This window comes from Peromyscus leucopus, chromosome 1 (assembly GCF_004664715.2).
Source record: "Peromyscus leucopus breed LL Stock chromosome 1, UCI_PerLeu_2.1, whole genome shotgun sequence".
In the NCBI taxonomy this organism is placed as follows: domain Eukaryota; kingdom Metazoa; phylum Chordata; class Mammalia; order Rodentia; family Cricetidae; genus Peromyscus; species Peromyscus leucopus.
Window position 1 is genome coordinate 96657974 of NC_051063.1, and position 22559 is coordinate 96680532.

Below are 22559 nucleotides of genomic sequence, written 5' to 3' on the forward strand. Positions count from 1 at the left end.
GCTGTGTCAGCATCTACAATTTCAAACCAGACAAAATTCTAGCATGGAGAGGAATCAAAGGCAAGAAGTCTACCCCTAGCTAAGGTAATATTGACTGTTGTGGATACTGCTCTCTGTGCTATGAATGTGTTGCTGGCATTGGTTAATAAATAAAGTGCTGATTGGCCAGTATCCAGGCAGGAAGTATAGGTGGGACAAAGAGAGAGGAGAATGCTGGGAACAGGAAGGCTGAGCCAGGAGTCGCTACCCAGACACAGAGGAAGCAAGATGTGAAGACAGAACTGGGAAAAGATACCGGTAAGCATGAGGCACATGCAATGTATAGAGTTATAGAAATGAGTTAATTTAAGTGTAATATCTAGATATCAAGAAGCCTGAGCCATTAGTCCAATCAGTTTTAATTAATATAAGCATCTGTGTGTTTACTTGGGTCTGAGTGGCTGTGGGCCCAGGTTAGACTGGAGAATACTCCAGCAACAATTGGCAATTGATATCTTCAAGGAAAAGGAGAGTCAATATTCTTTAAGAGTGTGGCCCAAGTAGGCTAACCCTATGTCAATAGATGTCTATATACCTACATATATACAGAGAGTCCAAGTTGGATTTAACAAAAAAAAAGCACATCATGTTGGGTGTGTAGGAGATGGAGCTATAGGACTGAGAAGAGTCAGGATGAACATTATTAAAATACATTGTATAAGATTCTCAAAGACACATTAAACTATATGAAAGAGAAATGAAATAAAATATAATAGCTATAAATACTGGGAGAAATAGGGCAAAAGGAGTAATGAGAATAATAATAACCAAACCTGAGATGATGGTCTTATTAGTCTTGCTTATTGCCATTGCTATATTAAGTTTTACAAAACAACTGATTATTCTTTAAAAATGTTTGCTTATAAATTTGTTTTTTCAGAGCACCCTTAATCTCATTATTCCTGAGGCTGTAGATGAGGGGATTCAACATGGGTATCACCACCATGTAGAACAAAGACACTACCTTGTTCTGGTCTCTGGAGTAGCTGGACTTGGGCATTACATAGATGAATGCGATGGTTCCATAGTAGAGAGTGACTGCAGTGAGGTGGGATGTGCAGGTGGAGAAGGCTTTCTGGCAGCCCTCAGTGGAGCGCATCTTCAGGATGGTGACAAAGATATAGAAATATGATACTGCTATAATTAACAGTGTAGTTATAATGACTGAGCCAGCAGAAAATGAGATAACAACTCCAGAGACACTGACATTAGAACAGGAGAGTTCCATCAAAGGAGCTAAATCACAGAAAAAATGATTGATTCTATTTGGCCCACAGAAGATAAAAGAAAAGAAGGAAATGGTGTAGAAGGAAGCATTAAGAAAACTTCCTATATAAGATCCTACAACCAACTGACTGCAGACTTGAGTGGACATTTTTGTTGAATAAAGCAGTGGGTTGCAGATTGCTATGAAGCGGTCATAAGCCATGGCAGCTAGAAAGAAGCATTCAGCAGATCCAAAGAATGCAGCTGAGCCGAGTTGGATGCCACATCCAAGGTAAGAGATAGTATTTTTACTTACCAGGAAATTGGCAAGCATATTGAGTGTGACAGAAGATGAGATGCCTATGTCAACAGAAGCCAAGTGACTGAGAAAAAAGTACATGGGGTGATGGAGCTGAGAAGAGACTCTGATGAGAAGGATGGTGCTGAGGTTCCCAGACACAGTCACCAGGTAGAGGCATAGGATGATGATGAAGAGGACAACTCTAAGGACTGGGTCATCTGTCAAGCCCAATAAAATGAACTCTGTCACTGCAGTGTGGTTCCCATCCTCCAAGAAAGCCATGGTACAATGTAGCTGCTGCCAGACCAAGAAGTGATGGATATATTACAGGAAGGGATTTATTAATAGGTCACTTTATTTCATTTAATACAAGCATGGAGAACATTACAAATTAATATATTATTCAGAACATTGGACCAACAATGGATGTTTTACTCAGGGTTTTCATTGTTCATACATTTCTGTGCAGTATGTACTTCAAATTATTTAATCAGAATTTCTAGAAATGTGATACAAATAATGATAACTTTCATTTACATTCATTCATAATAAAAATTTTTCTAATTTGCATTAAAGCTAAAGATTTAAAGCCACAAGACAGCCTGGTGAGATGGCTTGGCAAGTAAATGTTCTTGCCACCAAGCCTGACATCTGATGACCAGAGTTTGGTTCTTGGTATTCATATGGTAGGAGGAGAGCACCAAATCCTACATGTTATTCTTTGACATCCACACCTATGCTATGTTGCCTGCACTATTCCCTTCACTCCAATAGATATATTAAATAATGTGTCTTTTGAAATTAACAACATATTTATTATAAGTGTAACAAAGAATTAAAATGTAAAATAATACAGTTATGCAATGAAGACTTAAATCATTGCTAAATTTATTGACTATTTCCTAGATCACCAGCACAGGATTTTTAAAAATTGCATGTATTTCTATTTTTCATGAAATAGCATTTAGTTTTTTATAATTTTTATTGTACAGCACAAAAATGTTTTAAGTTAAGTACCATATATATATGAAATAATAATTCATATAAATATATATTATTTCATATATATATATATACATATATATATATATGAAATAAAAGAATCATGGGGTTTGAGAGACTGCCCCATGATTAAGTGCACTGGCTGCAATGCAGGGGACCTGGGTTTCATTCCCAGTACCCACATGTTTTCTCACAGCAGTCTGTTTTTACAGTTCTGTGGACCAAATGCCTCTTCTGGTCTTCACAGGCTCTATGCATGCACATGATGCACATAACTGCAGATAGGCAACACACATATACACAAAGTAAAAATAAAACAAGATATGAACACCAGGCAAATTGACCTTAGTCTATTACTTTTAGTGACCACACCATAAATGAATGGTGGTAATGCTGTTATGAGCATACACAAATTAGGGACAGGTAGAAGGATAACATTTCAGCTTTTCTATGGTTAGTACATAGAAAGTTACTTTGTTGGTGATATTATACACAAAGTCTATAAAACTAAATAAAGATCACACTAAATTTACAAATGAAAGTTCCTGTCGTAAGCTCCTTAAATATTTTAAATACTTCAAACTAGATAATTGCTATTTAAAATTTAAAATATCAGTTTTGCCATCATGTAAAATATGAATAATATTTAGCACACTATTATTATATTTTTATTTAGACACATCCAATTCTTTCCCAATGTCACAGTTTTTTCTAACTGGAGTGTGATGGGATGAGTTCATATGATTTTCAACAGAGGACACCAATCAATAAATAATCAAGCTAAGAAGTTAAGAGGTTCATCAAGGTTCACACAGCATGGCACCAAGTGACTCTAATCCCTCACATTCTATATTTACATCCTGATTTGTCCACAGTGATTCCTGTGATGCTGAAACATTTGGGCCACAACAAAGAAGGTCTTCCTATATTATATTCCCCTACAGTACACCACCAAAGCATTTCAAAGCTAGTGAACATGTTAGCCTTTTGGCTGAATACTATTTGTGTACACCTTTGAAGGTCATATTGGTTTCTGGTCTTACCAATGCATGGATAAATAAGGAATCTCTGAAAACTTATTTTATGCCTGGTTATTCTGAATAATTTATGTATTGAATTATAAGGTGATTTTATGAAAATTGGTTCTTTTTCTCCCTTCTATTACATAATTGCTCGATTCCATCTGAGTTATTTCTTCACCATGATTTATAAATATAGTACATTTCAAAGAATAAAATATCTCCATTTACCAGCAAAGTCAAAATCTTACCTCTTGGTATAAGAATTTATTTCAGAGTAAGAAACTCAATGTTATTATGAATTTATAGCTGCAAAGCTATCTCCACTGTCATTGTTTGTCACTGGGGATATGTCCCCTTGAGGCTCTGGATTCAAATCACCAAAGATCATTGCATCATTCCCAATGAATATTGAGCAGTTCATTTTACACAAACACAATTAATTTTCAAGGAGTCTGTCAATTTCAAGTGATCTCCTATTTTCCTCTTTATGTGAGTATGAAATTATGGGATGTACATAATAACCAACTACCTTAGTTAAATCATTCAAGTTGGTATTTGAGTCAGGTTATTTTATGTTTGAATACATTAAACCAATCATTAAGTAGACTATTTGTGTTTCTTTCATTCAAGTGTACCAGTTTTTCTTTTAGCATTTCAGTGATTGATGTAACATGGTCTATTAGGTACTTTGGTAGATATAGGCATGGATGAGATGCAAAGTTGAATAAGTATTTGAGGCACACACAAATGTTATAGGCAAGAATAGAAAATATTATTGTTACTTAGAAAATAGTGAGTAGAGTAGACTGCACTCTGTCCCTTGTTTCCATATCCCAGGCAACAACTTCAGAAGAAGATATTGGCTTTATCAGAGGCCAGGCCAAATCTTACCCCAGGTAAGATATTGCCCACTGCCTGCAAATACTCCATAAACCCAGGCCAACAACCCCAGTTTGCTCCTCCTCCCCAGGCTCCATATTCTGGCCCACAATTTTGGAAGAAAACTTTGGATAAATCAGAGGACAGGCTGGATCTAGGCACCCTAGGCCCAACAGAAAAATCCTGCTATGCTGGAGGCCATGCTGTACTAGAAATTCCAGAGGGCAAGAAGGTACTCAGAACCTCAGAAGCACACATTTATTTGGCAATATTGCCACAGGTTTGGTGGCTACCCCAAGCCCCAGCAGAGACACCCTACTGGACCTGAAGACTTCCTAGTCAGAAGAACCCTTGACTACTTAGATCTGAAGACCAGAGAAGAAACAGAAACCAAATAATAAAACACTCATCCAAAAAGACAAACACAGGAATCAACACCTAGACCTATAACCATCCCAAACCCAGATGCCTAAATGCTAGTGTAAAAACACAATCAAGAATAGAAAGAGTAATAGGGCACCACCAGACCCCAGCTATCCTATGACAGCAAGACTTGAACAATCCAATGTAGCTAAAGCACATTAAAAGACCTTAAAATAACTTTATGAAGACGATAGAGGTCCTTAAAGTGAAATGGAAAAAATCTCCTAAAGAAATTGAGGAAAAGACAAGTAAAACATTGGAGAAAATCAATAAATCCCCTAAAGAATAACAAGAAAGCCAAGAAAAAAAAGCAAACAGGTGAAGGAAACAGTTCAAGACCTCAAAATGGAAACAGAAGAAACAAAAAAACATAAAGTGAGGGAATTATTGAAGTAGGAAATATGGGTAAGCATATAGGAACAGATGCAGGCATCACCATCAGAGATGGAATATAAGAGACAGAAAAGAGAATCTCAGACATTGAAGAAGAGATAGAGGAAATAGATTCAACCATCAAAGAAAATGTTAAATCTAAAAATTTTCTAACACAAAACATCCAGGAAATCTAGAACATTATGAAAAGTCCAAACCTAAGAATAATAGGAATAGAAGGAGAAGAATCCCAGCTCAAAAAAACTAGGAAATATATTTAACAAAATAATAGAAGAAAAATTTACCAACCTAAAAGTGGCCATGCCTATAAAAGTATAAGAAGCTTACAGAATAACAAATAGATTGGATAAGAAAAGAAAATCCCTGTGCCACAAAATTATCAAAATGCTAAACATACAGAACAAAGAAAGAATATTAAAAGTGTCAAAGGATAAAACCAAGGAACATATAAAGGCAGACCTATTAAAATCATATCTGACTTGTCAATAGAGTCCCTAAAATCAAAAAGGGCTCAGACTGATGTCTTCCAGTCCTAAGAGACCACAGATGCCAGCCCACACTACTATACTCAGCAAAACTTTCAATCACCATAGAAAAGGAAAACAAGATATTTCATTATGAAGTCAAATTTAAACTATCTATCCACAAGTCTTGCCATACAGAAGATGCTAGAAGGAAAACTCCAACCCAAGGAAGTTAACTACACCAACGAAAACACAGGCAATATATAATCTCATACCAGCAAAACCCAAAGAAGGAAAACACACACACACACACACACACACACACACACACACTACCAATAACAATAAAAAACAAGAATTAATAATCAAGGGTCATTAATATACTTTAATATCAATCGTCTCAATTAGCCAATAAAAAGACACAGGCTAACAGAATGGATATGAAAGCAGGATCTATCTGTATTTTGCATACAGGAAACACATCTCAATATCAAAGACATGTATTGCTTTAGAGTAAAGGGTTGGAAAAGGTTTTCTAATCAAACAGACCTATGATGCAAGCTGTTGTAGCTATCCTGATATCTAATAAAGTAGAATCAAACAAAAATTAACCTAAAGAGATGGGTAAGTCTTCTTCATACTCATCAAAGGAAAAATAAAAAGGCATTCATATTAGTATTTAGTAAGAAACATTCCTGAAAGTTAAACGCAAAGCCACTCACATTTGTATTTAGTAAGAAACATTACTAAAGCTTCAATCACATATCAGACCCCAAACTTTAATAGTGGGATATTTCAACACCCCACTCTCACCAATGGACAGGTCATTCAGACAGAAATTAAACAGGGAAGTAACAGATGTTATGACTCAAATGGACCTAGCAAGTATCTATAGAACATTTCACCCAAACACCAAAGAATATACCTTCCACTCAGGACCTCATGGAATCCTTTCCAAAATTAACTACATACTAGGCCACAAAATAAGTTTCAACAGATACAAGAAAATTAAAATAACCTCCTACATCCTGTTAGACCACCACAGATTAAAGCTAGATTTCAACAACAATAGAAACAACAGAAAGCCTAAAACTCAGGGAAATGAAACAATTCAACTGAATTACCACTGGTTTGGGGAAGAAATAAAGACTTTCTAGAATTCAATGAAAATGAGTTCACAACACACTCATACTTATGGGACACAGGGAAAGTGAGCATTTAATAGAGGGATGTGGAAAAGAATGGGATGCTGAGATGAAGCCATATAAACACAGCCAAGAAAAATGGACAGCTGAATTAAAAAACCATCAACAATTTCCAGAATTTAAAATCCTGAATAATGACATGACACTAGTGGAATTCAGGTGTTTCTGGTACATGGACTACTCTCACCCAATGGGAGGTTGAACTATTGACCTCGTGTACATCGGACTTCACAAATGAGTCTGTCAGATACACTAAGCCTATAGGCTGAAGATGATGCCCCAACACTGTGGAGAAACCTCAGGTGACTGTCCAGGCAGCTGGCTGTTTCTGTCAACTCACAATTTTTTTGGAAGTTGCTTGCATGTACTTCCTATTTTTATTTTTTATTAGGTAATATTATTTTCCTTCTTGGATCTCTGAGGGAGTTGGAGATTAGTTAGTTATAGTTGAAGATTAATTAGGATAGAAAGTGAATTAGATAAAATTTGGACTACCAAAATAGGATAGATAATGTAATTATTTTCTCTGAATTTGTCAAATACAAATGGACTAGACATTGTTTAGGTATTTATTACTTGTATATATTGTATATAGTTATTGTACTTTTGTATATAGTTTTTCTTATGTTAGTTACAACCTATGGACACCTGATTTTTGACAAAGAAGCCAATATTATACAATGGAAAAAGAATGCATCTTCAACAAATGGTGCTGGCATAACTGGATGTTGGTATGTAGAAGAATGCAAATAATCTATATCCATCATCCTGCACAAAACTCAAATTCAAGTGGATGAAAGATCTCAACATAAATCCAAGTACACTGAACCTGATAGAAGAGAAAGTAGGAAATAGCCTTGAACACATTGGTACAGGAGACAACTTCCTGAATAGAATATTAATAGCACAGACACTAAGATTGACAATTAATAAATGGGACCTCCTGAAACTGAAAAGCTTCTGTAAGGTCAAGGACAGTATCAGTACTACAAAATGACAGCCTACAGAATGGGAAAAGATCTTCACTAACCTACATCTGACAGAGGGTTAACGTTGAAAATATATAAATAACTCAAGAAACTAGATGTCAAAAAACCAAATAAGCCAATTAAAAATGGGTTACAGATCTAAGTAGAGAATTCTCAACAGAAGAATCTCAAATAGCAGAGAAACAATTAAAGAAATGTTCAACATCCTTAGCCATCAGGGAAATGCAAACCAAAATGACTCTGAGCATTCATCTTACACTTGGCAGAATGGCTAAGATCAAAAACACAAGTGACAGCTCCTCCTGGAGAGGATGTCTAACAAGGGGAACACTCTTCCACTGCTGGTGAGAGTGCAACATTGTACAGTCACTTTGGAAATCAATATGTTTGTGTCTCAGAAAATTGGGAATCAATCTAACTCAAGACCCAGACATAGCATTCTTGGGCATATATCCAAAACATGCTCCATCATGCAATTTGCATATATCCAAAATATGCACACATCATGCATGTGTGTGTATGTATGTATATATATGTGTGTATGTATGTGTGTGTGTGTGTGTGTGTATACACACACACATATAAAAGATTTTGGGTGACAATCCTCAAAGGATTACAAATGATTATATGGTTCAAAATCTAAAGGCTACATTTAAAGAACACAGAATTTATGAGAGAGATTTGTGTTCAGAAATGCTGATTCTGGTGTCTGATGAAAGGATAAAACAAAGGGAAATTTTTTTTTTGCACTGTAAAGTTTATAAAATTGGTGCAAAACATTGTGGTAATGTTACAATACCAGTTTTAAGAGTTCAGTAACTAATGGGGAACCGATGGGATACATGCAGAACTGTAAAAGCGATCTCACTTAGCCAGCTGTATGCGTGGACTGTAAATCTACATTCAGATCGTTTCTGAACTAAAACTATCAGCTTAGTTTATCTGTTGAGGTCAACCAGGAAACCCTAGAATATACCTTGATTTTGCAAAAAACAAAATAGGGGGAGGGGTTTCTTCAGCATTTCAGTCCACGAGTAACAGTATCCTAACAGGCAAAGTGTTCTCTCACTGTCAACATAGAATGAACTGCTGCTGGAGGTCAACTTGGGCTTTAATTTGCATTAGCACTTACATGCATAGTGGTCCAAGTTGTTGACCTCATGACTTTAAAAAGTAACTCTAAAAAAGTAAAATGGCCCTTCTTGGAAGACTAAAGAAAGACATCCAGCCACAGTTGTAAAAAGTCTCATCAAAACAATGTACCCTTTTATGAATTATGCCTCAATTTAAAAAAAAAAAGTAGCCCCAAATAAGAAGCAGCTCTGAAAAAGAAAATATAACTTAAGATATTTGAAAAAAACAAGGTGAATACAGGTTCAAAAATAATTAAGATACATTTTCCTAAGTCTACCTAGAATTAGGCTTTAAAGAATTCTACCATTTCAAGTTTACCACTAGTTACTAGATACCAATTTACGAACAAGATGTTCACTTTTTTTGTTCCTTTATCAAGAGAAAAATCTACCTTCAGACTCTGAGGGTGGTGATGGGGAGGGACTAGAAAACAAGATTCAAACAATCCCATGCAAATATCACATTTTTCAAATGGAAGAACTCCAAACTGCACTAGAAGTTCCAATTACTAAGACACTTTACATTGAAATGATTTAAGTACAACTTCATGGCACCAAGGTTTAGGCCTAATATAGGCCTGACAACCAAGTCCTTGTTTTCTGGAAGAAAGGCCTCAAAAGTCCCACTCAATTCCACATAACAATGCTTCAAAGATCAATTAGGTTTTCATTTCCTTAATATTTTTGTTTTTGACTTCTAATCTTAAAGACTAGATTAAAACTTAGCTCAATTCCCAGAAGGCATTGCTTCCCTTTGTTCTATGAAAGAGTCCACCAAGACCTCTTCCTCAAGGGAAAATTTTTAAGTATTGCCATTTTAGTAAAGCTATTTCTTTGCAATGAGGACATTCTTGATAGACTATAAAGTTTATGTCTAAAATACCATAAATATAACTGTATAGTTGCATACTGTACTGTCCATTCACCTGTAATATCAGGGCTCATGACACTGTTTAAAATGCCAGATATTTATAGCCATATGTTTTTCATGGCCTCTTTAACACCCTTGTTTCTGATGCTTTAGAGGAGGGAATTTAACATAGGGATCATCATTGTTTAGAACACAGACACCATCACTTTCTGATCTGTGGAGTAAATGGACTTGGGCTTCACATATGCCAGGCCCTATCCAACCTAAATAGGGGAGTGAGGACTGAGAAAAAACAGATACGAAAAATAGAGACATGAAAGAAAAGACAGGGACACAGAATAGCTTCAGGAGGGCTCTCAGTCAGTACTGCAGAAGCCCTGAGGTAAAAAGACCTCCCCCACTCAAGGATACCATGGTTCAAGGTACAGATAAGCATAAACATCTCCTTAATTCTCAAAACATCTAGTAATCATGCCTTACAGAAAAGCATCCTGTTATATAGCCTTGGGAAGCAAGACATCTAGTAACCACACCTTTGACCGATCATCTTGTTATTCCGGCCTAAAGAGCAAAGGCTAGATTGAACTCTTTGACCTTGAGTCAAGAGGAAAACAAGCCACAAGCTGGAGTCATTGTGGGCTCTCACAATTACCCCCTTTTTATTTATTTTTTAAAAGATCCTCTGGACTCCTCAGATGACTATGCCTCTGACCCATTTCAGAGCAATGGGCTGCCTTTGTTCCATGGGACCTATTCTCCAGAAGACTTTCTGTTGAAGGGAATTTCCCACACCCCTGTTTTTTGACCCAAGACCTACCACAGTAGATGCATTGTGCTAGGCTTTGGGTCTCTGGGATAGACTTGTGAAATGGACACTTGCCATTCAAAGCCTGATTCCCAAACGCCCCTGCAATGTCTTTTACAATATCTATTCAAATTGGGGTCATCTGATACCATCTGTCCTAATAGCTTGATTTCTCTGAGTACTAAGGTCTAACCACAGTACATGCTTGATGACCAGTCAAGGTGGCCTCCTGAGAAAACCTTATAATTTTCCATACTCTGCTATCTTAAAATTTTTTGTTGGTGGTTTTTGAGTTCTGCATTTCCACCTTCCCTACAGAGGCCAAAGTCCCACGGCACTGGTCTTGTTGGCTAGGGTCATAGTGCCTCCAAATTTCTGCCCATATGGGAACTGGGATCTTGACAATTCCACTCTGACCATGCTGCCAGGGACACTGGCCCCTCCCCCACTTCCCCCAAACTCTAACTACCGAACCCCCTCCTATGGGGCCACAAATCAAAGACAAAATCCATCCTACTTCCTGGCCTCCCCTCCCCCCACTGCTACCCTCTGTCTCCCAATGCCTCAACCTACATCCAGGTTCCCTTTTAGATACTGGCCTAATGCCCCTGAATTTTCCCAGTTTCTTCTCATACTAAGTTTTGCCAGACTCCTGCCCTCCTCTGCCCTCTCCGAGAGGAAGCTGGAGCTGATGTAATTGTTCAAGTCTCCAGAGAAGAGACCTCCTGGTTTGTTGACTCCTTCAAGATATGGAAATGGTCTCAAAGTTGTTAATTTTGATAAGTCCTGAGAGAGAGATTACACACCTAGCTGGTGAAAACCTGGCTATTTATCTAAACTGGTTACAAGAGACGATGGTTCAATATACTCGTCTTGACCCAGCCTCCCCAGCGGGAGCCATGGTCCTTGCCACCAGTTTCATATCTCAGTCAGTGCCAGATATTAGAAAAGGATTTAAGAAGGCTGAGGAGGATGCCCAAACTCCCCTACAGGAATTGATGAAAATGGCTTTTAAAGTTTTTGATGACAGCTGAGTCATCCCGATAGACAAGGCTACAACAAAATATGCTCCAAGCCCAAGCCTTAGCAGCTGCTCTGAGGCCACCAGGGCCCCCACAAGAGGGACAAGGGAAGTTGACCATGAGACTCCATCCCACTGGGGCTCAGCCCAAGTCAACTCTGCTAAAAACCTGCTTCAAATGGGGCAAGCAGGGCCACTGGTCATGATATTGCCCTGACCCCAAGCTGCCCAGGAGGACATGCCCTGTCTGGTGATGCCTGGGCACTGGAGATTGGAATGCCCCATGTGGGCTCCTCCTCTATGCCATGCCACAGATATCCAGGCTCACCAACACTGGCATCTGAGACTCTTCCTGTCTTTGAACTCCTAAGCCTGGTGGAGGACTGATACAGCCTAGACTTGGTGACTCCCATTGCCCTGTTTGAGCCTAGGGTGATGCTGCAGGTAGCGAGTAAGTCTACTGACTTTCTTTTGGACATGGGAGCTACCTATTCTGTTTTGACATCTCACTCAGTCCTATAGTTCCCTCCCCAATTTCTGTCATGGGGGTGGACAGGATCCCTTCCTTCCCACTTAACATCCTGACACTTCCCTGCATTCTTGCAGGGAGATTTTTTCTCACACCTTTTTCTAGTCATATCTGCTTGCCCTGTACCTCTGCTTGGTCATGATATTCTCAGCTGCTTTGGAGCCACACTCACCTTGGCCAACACACTCTCCTGAGTATTTCACAGGTCCATTCACAGGGGGCCCTCCAGATATGACAGCCTCTGCACCAGCTTTGAGGACACCAACCTGGCAAGGATTGGCAATGTCATGGAGCCCGTATCAGACATCTCCTGAAAGCTCCACATTCCCTATCACCCACAATCCTTGGGAAATGTTGAAAAGGCCAATGGACTCATCAAACAACTCACCAAGATCTCCAATGAATTCAGGTTATGTTGGACCTCTCTTCTCCCCATTATCCTTACCTGTCTCTGGGCCACCCCATGTTCCACTACAGGCCTGAGTTCCTTTATGAAAGGCCCTTCATCCTCAATCACCACCTCCTAACCCAAACTCCCCCACTGGCTGGGTACCTCTCCTACATCTCTCTTCTGAGATCCCTTCTCCATTCACATGTTGACATCTATCTCCCTGCCCCCACACCAATGAACCCAACTGCCCCTGAGCCTGCCCCAGTCTCCCCAGGGGACAGAGTACTCCTCAAACAGCTAGCTCCTAAGTCTCTTGAGCCCTGATGGACAGGACCTTATACTATGATCCTCACCACCACTTTGGCTGCCAAGCTCCTGGGATACCCATGCTGAGTATCTCTCTAGGCTCAAGTGGGCACCTATTCATGATACATGGTCTGCCCAGCAGCTGGGACCCTCCACCCTCCAGTTTTTCAAGATTTCCCAATGAAGGGCCTATCTGCTCTTTTGCCCTATGTATTCATCTTTACAGTACAACTAGGGCAGATGTTAATAATCTATTTTTTTTCTAGAAACTTGCGTTCTCTGCTTCCTCAAGAAACAGATGCCTGAGGTCTCCAGGATGACAACCAGATGCTCCTCCACTCACACCTCTTGCTGAATGTGAAACCACCAACTCACAACTCCCCGCTTCCTCATGTCATTCTATGCCTGCAGGAAGTAACCAGACTTGAACTGGCACCCCTATACCCAAAGAGTCTGGAATGTTTGGGTGGGAGCTTCACTTCAGCCCCTGGCACCCTAGCATCCATATACCCAAAGAGTCTGGAATGATCTACCTCAACTCCACTCCCCCATCTCTTTCCCCAAACCCACCCCTTCAAAGCCCACTAAACTCTCCCCCAGAGAGACTTAAGAGCACTCCCACAGGGTATTTAAGTTGCATCCCAGAAAACAGACTCATGTTTTCCCAGTCTCTTGTTCCAATCTCCTCTGGGGGCAGGGTGGGGGTGCTGGAGAATCACCAGGGAATGCTTTACCCATTAAACCTGGGCTTTTTCAATTCTGTCTAATTCTATCTGATTTGGATTGCTGCGTTGGTGGAGAGGCCTATTGTGGTGCAAAAACTTATCCCTAGCAACCATACTACTTCAAATAAAACATTCAGCTTATGCTCCATCAATATCTTCCTGATTTCACAGGGTCACAGATACATTTTGAGACACTTGATTCACACACCCTGCAGTCTGCATAGACTGACAATGCTACTGCAGCGGTAGTGGTGGTAACTATTAAGGAAATTAGGGCAGCAATTCTGGCAATTACCAACCCAGCCATTCTGGAATGTCTACTCTAGGTCTTTGAAATTTCCTGCAGAACCTGAAACCCTTTGTCATCATAGCATGGTTCACTAACATTAATTGGTTAATGCCATAATTCTAGTATGATTATTAACAATGGACACACAATTGGTTAAATTACAATTCTCACAAACTTACATCCAATCCAAAGCTACATTTGAACTGTCTAGTCCTTGAGTAACAGATGCCAGCAGCAAAACCTTTATCTTACTCTTACTCATCAGTACGTTTAAAAAAATTAAAATAAAGAGGGTTTGATGTGGTGCCTGGGGATAAGGTACTCCTGTTTTTGAAGCTGGGTAGAAAAACAGACCTCTCCATTCTTACATAGAATAATTCCTGAGTCACCACAGTTGATAAAGAAGATCTATGTAGGTGAAATCAAAATGCCTATTGCTATTGAACCCCTCCTGCCCATCCCATTTCTGAGGTCTGAAAAGTTACACATATATTTTCAAAAAGCCCGTTCTGATACCAGTCTTAATGTTTTCCACTGAAGATCAGGGTCTGGTTTGCCAGCTGCCCTGCAGTCCTTGTATGCTGCTCAAGCCATAACGCAAACCATTCCAAGTACCATGAGCATTGTGGTTTTCAGTTTTGGGTTTATCCAAAAATGCATGCATGTGTGGTAATGAATTTAAGGTGAAGTGGAGAGGTGAGCTCTGTTACCTGCTTCCAATGCCAGCTTGCCTACCCAGGGCCCAGGTGTCCTGGGGACTGAAGGCTCTCAACTGTCCTCTCCAGCAGCTGCGGCTCAAGTGGCTGCCCCACTGTTATGAGCTGCTGCTTGGCATCTCCTTGATCCTCTCCATTCAGGACCCCAGGTTCCAGAAGAAATGCAGCTGCAGCTGCCACACCCAGGTTCTATTACCTGCTGTATCCATGGCCCTGCATCCTCTGCAGACTCATCTGCTGCTCCGTGGATGAACAGAGGCAGCCCCTCAGTTCTGTGGCTCAGGTCAGTTGGCCTCGCCCAGAGCAGCTGCTAGGACCATGCTCTGCCATTGCTGCTGTCTCCTGTCCCTGGTCTCCTCCAGCTACAGGGCTCCTCAAGGTTGCAGAGCACAGCCTCCAGCCATGCTAGTCCAGCTCTCACAAACACCCCAGCTGGCTGCATTCTCTCTGCCACAGCTCCTTCATGGCAAAAGGTGTGCACAGACCCCTGCTATTTGACCTGGTTCTCTTGGCACTGGCTGCTGGTGACTTGATGATGCCTGGTGGGTCTCAGCAATGCTAGGCCGAGGTAGCTGCTGTTGCTGCTGCTGCTGGATTCTGAAGCAGCTACTCATTCTCAGACTGCTGGGTTCGAGGTGGGTGCTTGGCCCAGATGCTGCTTTCTTGTTCTCCTCCTTGTGTCTGCGTCCAAGGTCTCATGCTCAGGGAAATGGAGGGCACACCTGATCTACCCTAAGTTACTTTCTTTTAAGCCTTCACACATTCTTATACCTTAAGCCTATATTTCCTCAGACCTCACAAGACCTTTATGACTTACTTATATCACAACTTTAGACCTAACTTAGGCCTGCATCCTTAGCATATCTAGATCACTCACTCAGATTCACTCCATCACTCATTCAAACCCACACAACATACCCAGACATTCACATTTTCAAACTATTTCTCAGACCTAAAAAAAAAAATCACAAATTCAAATCTTCACAAATTAGTTACCTGCTGTTGCCCTAACTTTTGCTCTTCCGGCTTTTAAAATATCTTTAAACAGCTGTCTACTATTTGCTCTATATTTACAATTTACTCCCAAGTTAATCATCACACTTCCACTTTTGACATTAATCTGAGCACTCCCTTCAACTTACAGTGGCCTTCATTGGATCCCCTAAATTTAGGTCAACTGTTCAGGAGCCAACTATCTGGTCCTGCCAACCTATCAAACAGTCCTGAATAGGGGAGTGAGGATTAAGGAAAAAAGAGATAAACATAAAATAAAAGAGAGACACAGAACAGCTTCGGGACGGCTCTCAGTCAGTGCCACAGAAGCCCTGAGTTTATTACTCACAGCCTTTTTATACCAAAAGCATGGGAGACAAAAAGACCCCCCCCATCAAGGACACCATGGCTCAAAGTACAGACAAGCATAAACACCTCCTTAATTCTCAAAACATCTAGTAATCATGCCTTAAGGCAAAGCATCCTGTTAGACAGCCTTGGGGAGCAAGAGATCTGGTAACCATGGCTTTGGCCACCTGTTATTCAGGCAAAGACAAGCTTGAACTCTCTGACCTTGAGTCAAGATGGAAACAAGCTACAAGCTGGAGTACTTGTGGGCTCCCACACACATAAATGAATGTAGTGGTCCCATAGAACAGAGTGGCTACAATGAGATGGAAGGTACAGGTGGAGAAGGCCTTCTGGTAGCCCTCAGTTGAATGCATCTTCAGAATGGTGACGAGGATGTAGACATAAGACAGAGCAATGATAAACACAGTGACCACAATGATGGAGCCTGGAGTGATTGCTTCAATGACTTCAGAAGAGAAGTCATGAGAAAAAGAAAGCTTTGAAAATGGTAAATAGTCACAAAAAATATGATTAACTTTATTTGGTCCACAGAAGGACAGATTTATGGAACAACCAGTAAATATCCAAGCATTCACACATCCACTTAGGTAGAAAGGTCCCATTAGAAGGATTCGGACTATGTAGGACATCTGTGTGGATTAGAGCAGAGGTGAGCAGATGGTTACATAGCAGTCATAAGCCATGGCATCCAGCAGGAAGTACTTGGCTGACCCAAATATCACAAGACAGAGTTAGGTCACACATCCAGACACAGTGATGATTATTTCCTCCCTGAGAAAGCCCCTCCACATGAAAGTTGTGACTGATGAGGAGTAACCAATGTCTACAATGTTTGAGGAAAAGGTACATGGGGGTGTGAAGTTAGGGTTGCTTCTGCTCAGCATGATTACGTGATTATGCTCACATTGACCAGTAAGATGACAGAGTAGATTATTAGAAACAGAACAAATAAAGTGGCACAGACTCTGTTACTCCAAAAGAATGAACTCTGTTATGTATTCACCAGGTCCCATATATGTCAAGAACACTGCCTCGAAAGAAAACTTGACAGCTGTTAGAATAGAATACAGTATTGCAATCTATTATATATACAGCAGCTATATAATATAAATGACATAAATACATATACTATGTATAATTTTCAGGAGAAATAATTTCATGTACTACCTCACATAAATCCAAAGTAGTAAGTATCAATTAATGCATGGACACTAAAACTTAGTACTTATTTTTTGTAACGAACATATCATTTGTGCTTCATATTAGTTTATATTCCAATGAGGAATAAAGAAGAACTGAAATAGAACAAAGTATTTGTTATTTTTTTTTATTCTTTACTCTTTGGGGGACCCACCACCCAGCTCCCAAATAACCATAAAGAGACTTATTTTTTATGAATGCCCAGCCTTAGCTTGGGTTATTTCTAGACAGCTTTTCTTAAATTATCCTGTCTATCTTTTGTCTCTGGGCTTTTACTTTTCTATGTCCCTTTCCTTACTTCTTATTCTATGTCTGGGTGGCTGGCCGCTGGAGTCCTCCTCTTCTCCTTTCACTTTCTTCTATTTATTTTCCCTGCCTGCCAGTCCTGCCTATCTTTTCTCCTGCCTTGCTATTGGCTGTTCAGCTCTTTATTAGACCAGTCAGGTGTTTTAGACAGGCAAAGTAACACAGCTTTGCAGAGTTAAACAAATGCAACATAAAAGAATGCAACACAACTTTGCATCATTAAACAAATATTCCATCACATAACGCATCTTCAACTAATATTCTATAACGGAACAACTAATTTCCCCCAAGCATTCAGTGTCAGGAAGACTACATGTTTATATGCACACACACACACACACACACACACACACACACACACACACACACACACCACGCATTATTAACAGTGTACTTTCATATATCTGAACTCCATTGTATTGCTTTTCTTGTACAGGGCAGAGTTGTGAAATTTACTAGTGAAATTTAACCTTTTACAGAAAATGTATGACTATAACAGTATCAAAGCTGAACTGAGCATTGTATGGCATGGATGAAACATATTATACAGAAATACCATGACTGGTTTAGCCATGCAAGCCAGGGATAAGGGTCTGACTTTGTCACTGACAATTTATGAAACCCTAGATAAGTGACATGCACTATACAACACTCATAATTGCTTTATTTTAAAACATGCCACCACATGATATTCTTAATTTGACTAAGATAGTATACATAATGTCATGAGTTTATAATATAAACACACAAATGTGGAACTAATTATCAATGTCTTTTAAAAACATGTTTATAATTTCTATCATAAAAATGAGAAATAAACATCCCTATATTAACAGAAAAAGAAAGTTATTTCCTGTTAGTGTCTATTCCTTAAGGACAAATAACAGAGAACCTGCCAATGTAAAGCAAGGCTGTGTTTTATGAGAAATGGTGTCTTATGGGAAATGACCCCTTGAGTAGCTATCTTGCTTGTTAAAATTCTACTGAAAACCCATCTGGACCCAAAATTGTGGACACACAGGTTCATATTAAATATGTGTTATCTACTAGCACCTATCAACTAAGCCTTGCATGCATCAACTTTTTAGATGAAAACTTCATGGATTGATAAACATTCCTCTAACAGTATTGGAAATGTCAGGAGCAAACAAGCCTACAGTGCAGTGGAAAGACTTTTAGCTCAAACTTGAATGCTTTCTGGGGGAAAAGTGCTTTTCATGTCTGTACATGATACCATCTTTATTTTTTAATTTAGTTTTACATTTTAATTAGTAGGAAGTTTACATGCAATCGTGGGAGATAATACCACAGAGATATTATGTGTACTTGGTTGCATTTCTCCACATCTAGGGCAATGTCACAACAAATATAGTGACACAGAATAGAGGTACAGTCTAGACACAGACCATACCCACCACCATGAGGATTGCTCATGCTGTCAGTTATAATGATAGGGATCTCCCTCCCTTCCCAATTCTTTCCTTCATCTTTGGTAACATATAATGTCTTCTCCATCTCTTAGTTTTGCCATTCAAAAGCTTTATCATTATATAACACTTTTCTATATATTTACCTATTCTTCTTTGTTTTGAGCTCTACATTGTCAAATATTCATTTGGCAACTCCTATTTTTCTTTAATTAATGTTTACAGTGACATTGTTTCCTTTTTTTACCTATAACCCATGTCATTATACTTGTATATCTGATGTATATTTGTGACAGTACTGGGATGAATCATTTGTTTTTCAAAAATGTACACATAGTGAGCCATCTCTCCAGGCTCTCTTACTGAGCTAGGAAGAATAGGGAGAAAAAGATATTAAAATGAGGATATTCAACTTTGGGGAAAGGTTGCCATGGAGAGAAAATCCATGGTGTGACAATACAACTTTTTACTAGTACTGAAGAGATCATGGATCCTTAGATTGCTCAGTAGGTAAAAGTGCTTGCCACTCAAATCTGAGAATTCAATCTCACTCCTCCAAACCCACATCAACGGCTTATTGTAATAGTGTACATCTGTATTTCCAGTGCTTCTGTGATGAAATGAGAGCAGAGAGTAGAGGATTTCCTGGAAGCTTGATTCCAGCTAACCTGGATGATGTATACAATGGGCAAAAAGTAAGAGCAACTGTGACTCAAAACAAGTTGGAAAGAGAACAGTCTCCTGGAATATTGTCCTCTGACATCTACATGTGTTGTACATCCAACCCTATATATGCACAGACACAGACACAGACACAGACACACACACACACAACACACACACACACACACACACACACACACACACACACACGGAGGGAGAGCGAGAGCAAGAGCGAGAGCGAGAGCGAGAGCGAGATCTATAAGAATAAAACAACTAAAGAGTAACAAAGGAAAGGAAAATGCTATATCCCTCATTTTGACTTGATTATCAGATTAGAAACCATCTTCTTTATTTTTAAAGTTATTTTACATCCCAGCTGTAGTTTCTCCTCCCTCCTATCTTCCCAATCCCATCCCCCAGCCCCTTGTCCCAGAGAAACCACATTTTAGACTAATTTTACTCTCTAAACGATAAGTCCTTTGTCTTTGGCTACCTCAATATATCTTTGTCTTTAATTTCAAAAGTTTAACCTGAATATGGCTTGCTTTGGGTTTCATTAATCAAAAGTTATACACAGCCTCCATAACTACAAGGACCTGGAGGTTAATCACAGGGTTGGCCTCTGTTTTATCTTAGTTTTCTATTGAATGTTATTAACTGTACTGCTCCACCTGTTTACTGTGTTACAGATTATTGGTTTTCATTTTTTCCATCAATGTTGGGATGTTTCACACAGAATTTCTTTTACTGCTGGTTCATCATCATGCTGTCATTGTTCTCTCTTTTTGTAGCAACAGTTGCTGTGGTAACACACTGACCAAAAACTAACTCAGATAGGAAAGGATTTATTTGGCTTATACTTTCATGTCACAGTTAATCACTGAAGTAGGAACTCAAAGATGGAACCTGGGAGCTGAACTGAAGCAAGGTCATAGATGAATAGTGCTTACTGGATTACTTTTCAAGCTTGCTCAGCCTGCCTTCTTATACTACACTTGACCACCTGTCCCGGAGTGGCATCAACCACAGTGAGCTGGGCTTTTCCACATCAATCATTAAGCAAGAAATGCCTTACAGAAATACCCACAGGCCATTTTGATGGAAACATTTTTTCAACTGCTGTCTCTTCTTCCAAGATAACTATAACTGGTTTCATGTTGCCAAAAAAAAAAAAAAAAAAAAACAACAAAAACAAAATCAAAAAAACCCCAACTAAACAACACACCATCGTACTAGGATTCAGGATGACAGGGGGGCTCATTTCCCCAGTATAATTGCAGGCCCAGGCAGAGAAAGCAGAAAGGAGAATAGGGTTTAGCCAGTTGTTTTTACTCCTTTTGCTTTTTGGAGGGCCCGCCACGTAGCTCCCTAATAAATCACACATGGAGTCTTATTCTTACTTTTGGGTGCTCAGCCTTAGCTTGGCCTGTGTCTAGCCCCAGCTTTTAACTTAAATTATCTAGATTGGCGTCTTTCTTCCTTCCTTCCTTCCTTCCTTCCTTCCTTCCTTCCTTCCTTCCTTCCTTCCTTTCTTTCTTTCTTTCTTTCTTTCTTTCTTTCTTTCTTTCTTTCCTTCTTTGGTTTTTCGAGACAGGGTTTCTCTGTGTAGCTTTGCACCTTTCCTGGAACTCACTTGGTAGCCCAGGCTGGCCTCAAACTCATAGAGATCCACCTGGCTCTGCCTCCCAAGTGCTGGGATTAAAGGCATGCGCCACCACTGCCCGGCTAGATTGGCTTATTTCTAGCCAGCTTTTCTTAGCTTAAATTATCCCATCTACCTTTTACCTCTGGGATTTTACCTTTCTCTATTTCTGTGTTTCTTTTCTTTCCTTCTTGTTCTGTGTTTGGCTGGGTAGCTGGGTGGCTGGCCCCTTCTTTCCTCATTTCTTCATTTCCTTCCAGATTTTTCCTCCTATTTATTCTCTCTGCCTTCCAGCCCTGTCTATCTTATCTCCTGCTTCACTATTGGCTGTTCGGCTCTTTATTAGACTAATCAGATGTTTTAGACAGGCAAAGTAGTACAGCTTCACAGAGTTAAACAAATGCAACATAAAAGAATGCAACATATCTTTGCATCATTAAACAAATGTTCCACAGCATAAAAAATGTAACATATCTTAAAATAGTACCTACAACAATAGGGTGAATCAGCTCTCTACCCCATAGAACCACTGAAAGTGGAGAGAGTGGGAAGGTATTACTTCTTCAGTTGTGTTTGTATGATTTATGGCAAATGTTGCCCAAGGAGCTTCTGTTGGACCAAGGCCAATGTTTAACTGTTACTTCCTTAGGAAGCTCAGGCTTACAGCTTCTTGTCTGTGACTGTCTGGAGTTCTGGTGGAAGCTACACATTATCTTCAGTAAATGAAAACATGAAACTCAAGAGACTCACTGCTGTGTTATCCCTCTAGTTCTGAGGTACCCAAGAAGTTCATCACCTTCCCTTTGTAATAATCCTAATAGTTTAAAAAAATAATGAGCACCAAAAGTGTTTATTCCAACTTTCCTATTCTTTTATACAGAAGATTAGCCAAATACAGTTGAGCATGGCAATTCAGAGGTGGAAGTCTCCATATTTAGGATGGAAGGAACTTACTAAGAGAAATGGGTTAAAACAGTCTCCTTGGTTTGGAGATTTCTACAAATCTAATCATTCCCCTTCTTGAGGAGCAAGCCTTAAAAGATAGCAAATGTTTATGACCATTACCTTTTCTTTAGTCTGTAGAGACTGTTTACATGTTCAGTAACAAATCCACAACCAGCAAAACCAATGATTTCAGATAAAGTGTCTTTTCTCTTGAATTAACTTTTTTCATTCATTGAGGAGGCTTATTATTTATTTAAATTTACAGAATTCCTATAGGTATGTGGAAATTAAAGTCCAGAGAA

At 39.4% G+C, this 22559-nt stretch overlaps 1 protein-coding gene and 1 pseudogene across 1 annotated transcript; both read right to left on the reverse strand.

The window, feature by feature from the left end:
• Positions 1 to 856: 856 nt before the first annotated feature.
• Positions 857 to 1975, reverse strand: LOC114688032 (olfactory receptor 502-like). Its single transcript, XM_028862658.2, has one exon. It carries the CDS (start codon positions 1826 to 1828, stop codon positions 857 to 859), a length of 972 nt encoding a protein of 323 aa, XP_028718491.1. The 5' UTR covers positions 1829 to 1975.
• Positions 1976 to 10025: 8050 nt separating this feature from the next.
• Positions 10026 to 20826, reverse strand: LOC114688031 (annotated as a pseudogene).
• Positions 20827 to 22559: the final 1733 nt, after the last annotated feature.

What these genes read in the sequence shown, in the direction of transcription:
- LOC114688032 (XM_028862658.2), bottom strand. Translation starts at nt 1,828, where the DNA reads ATGGCTTTCTTGGAGGATGGGAACCACACTGCAGTGACAGAGTTCATT.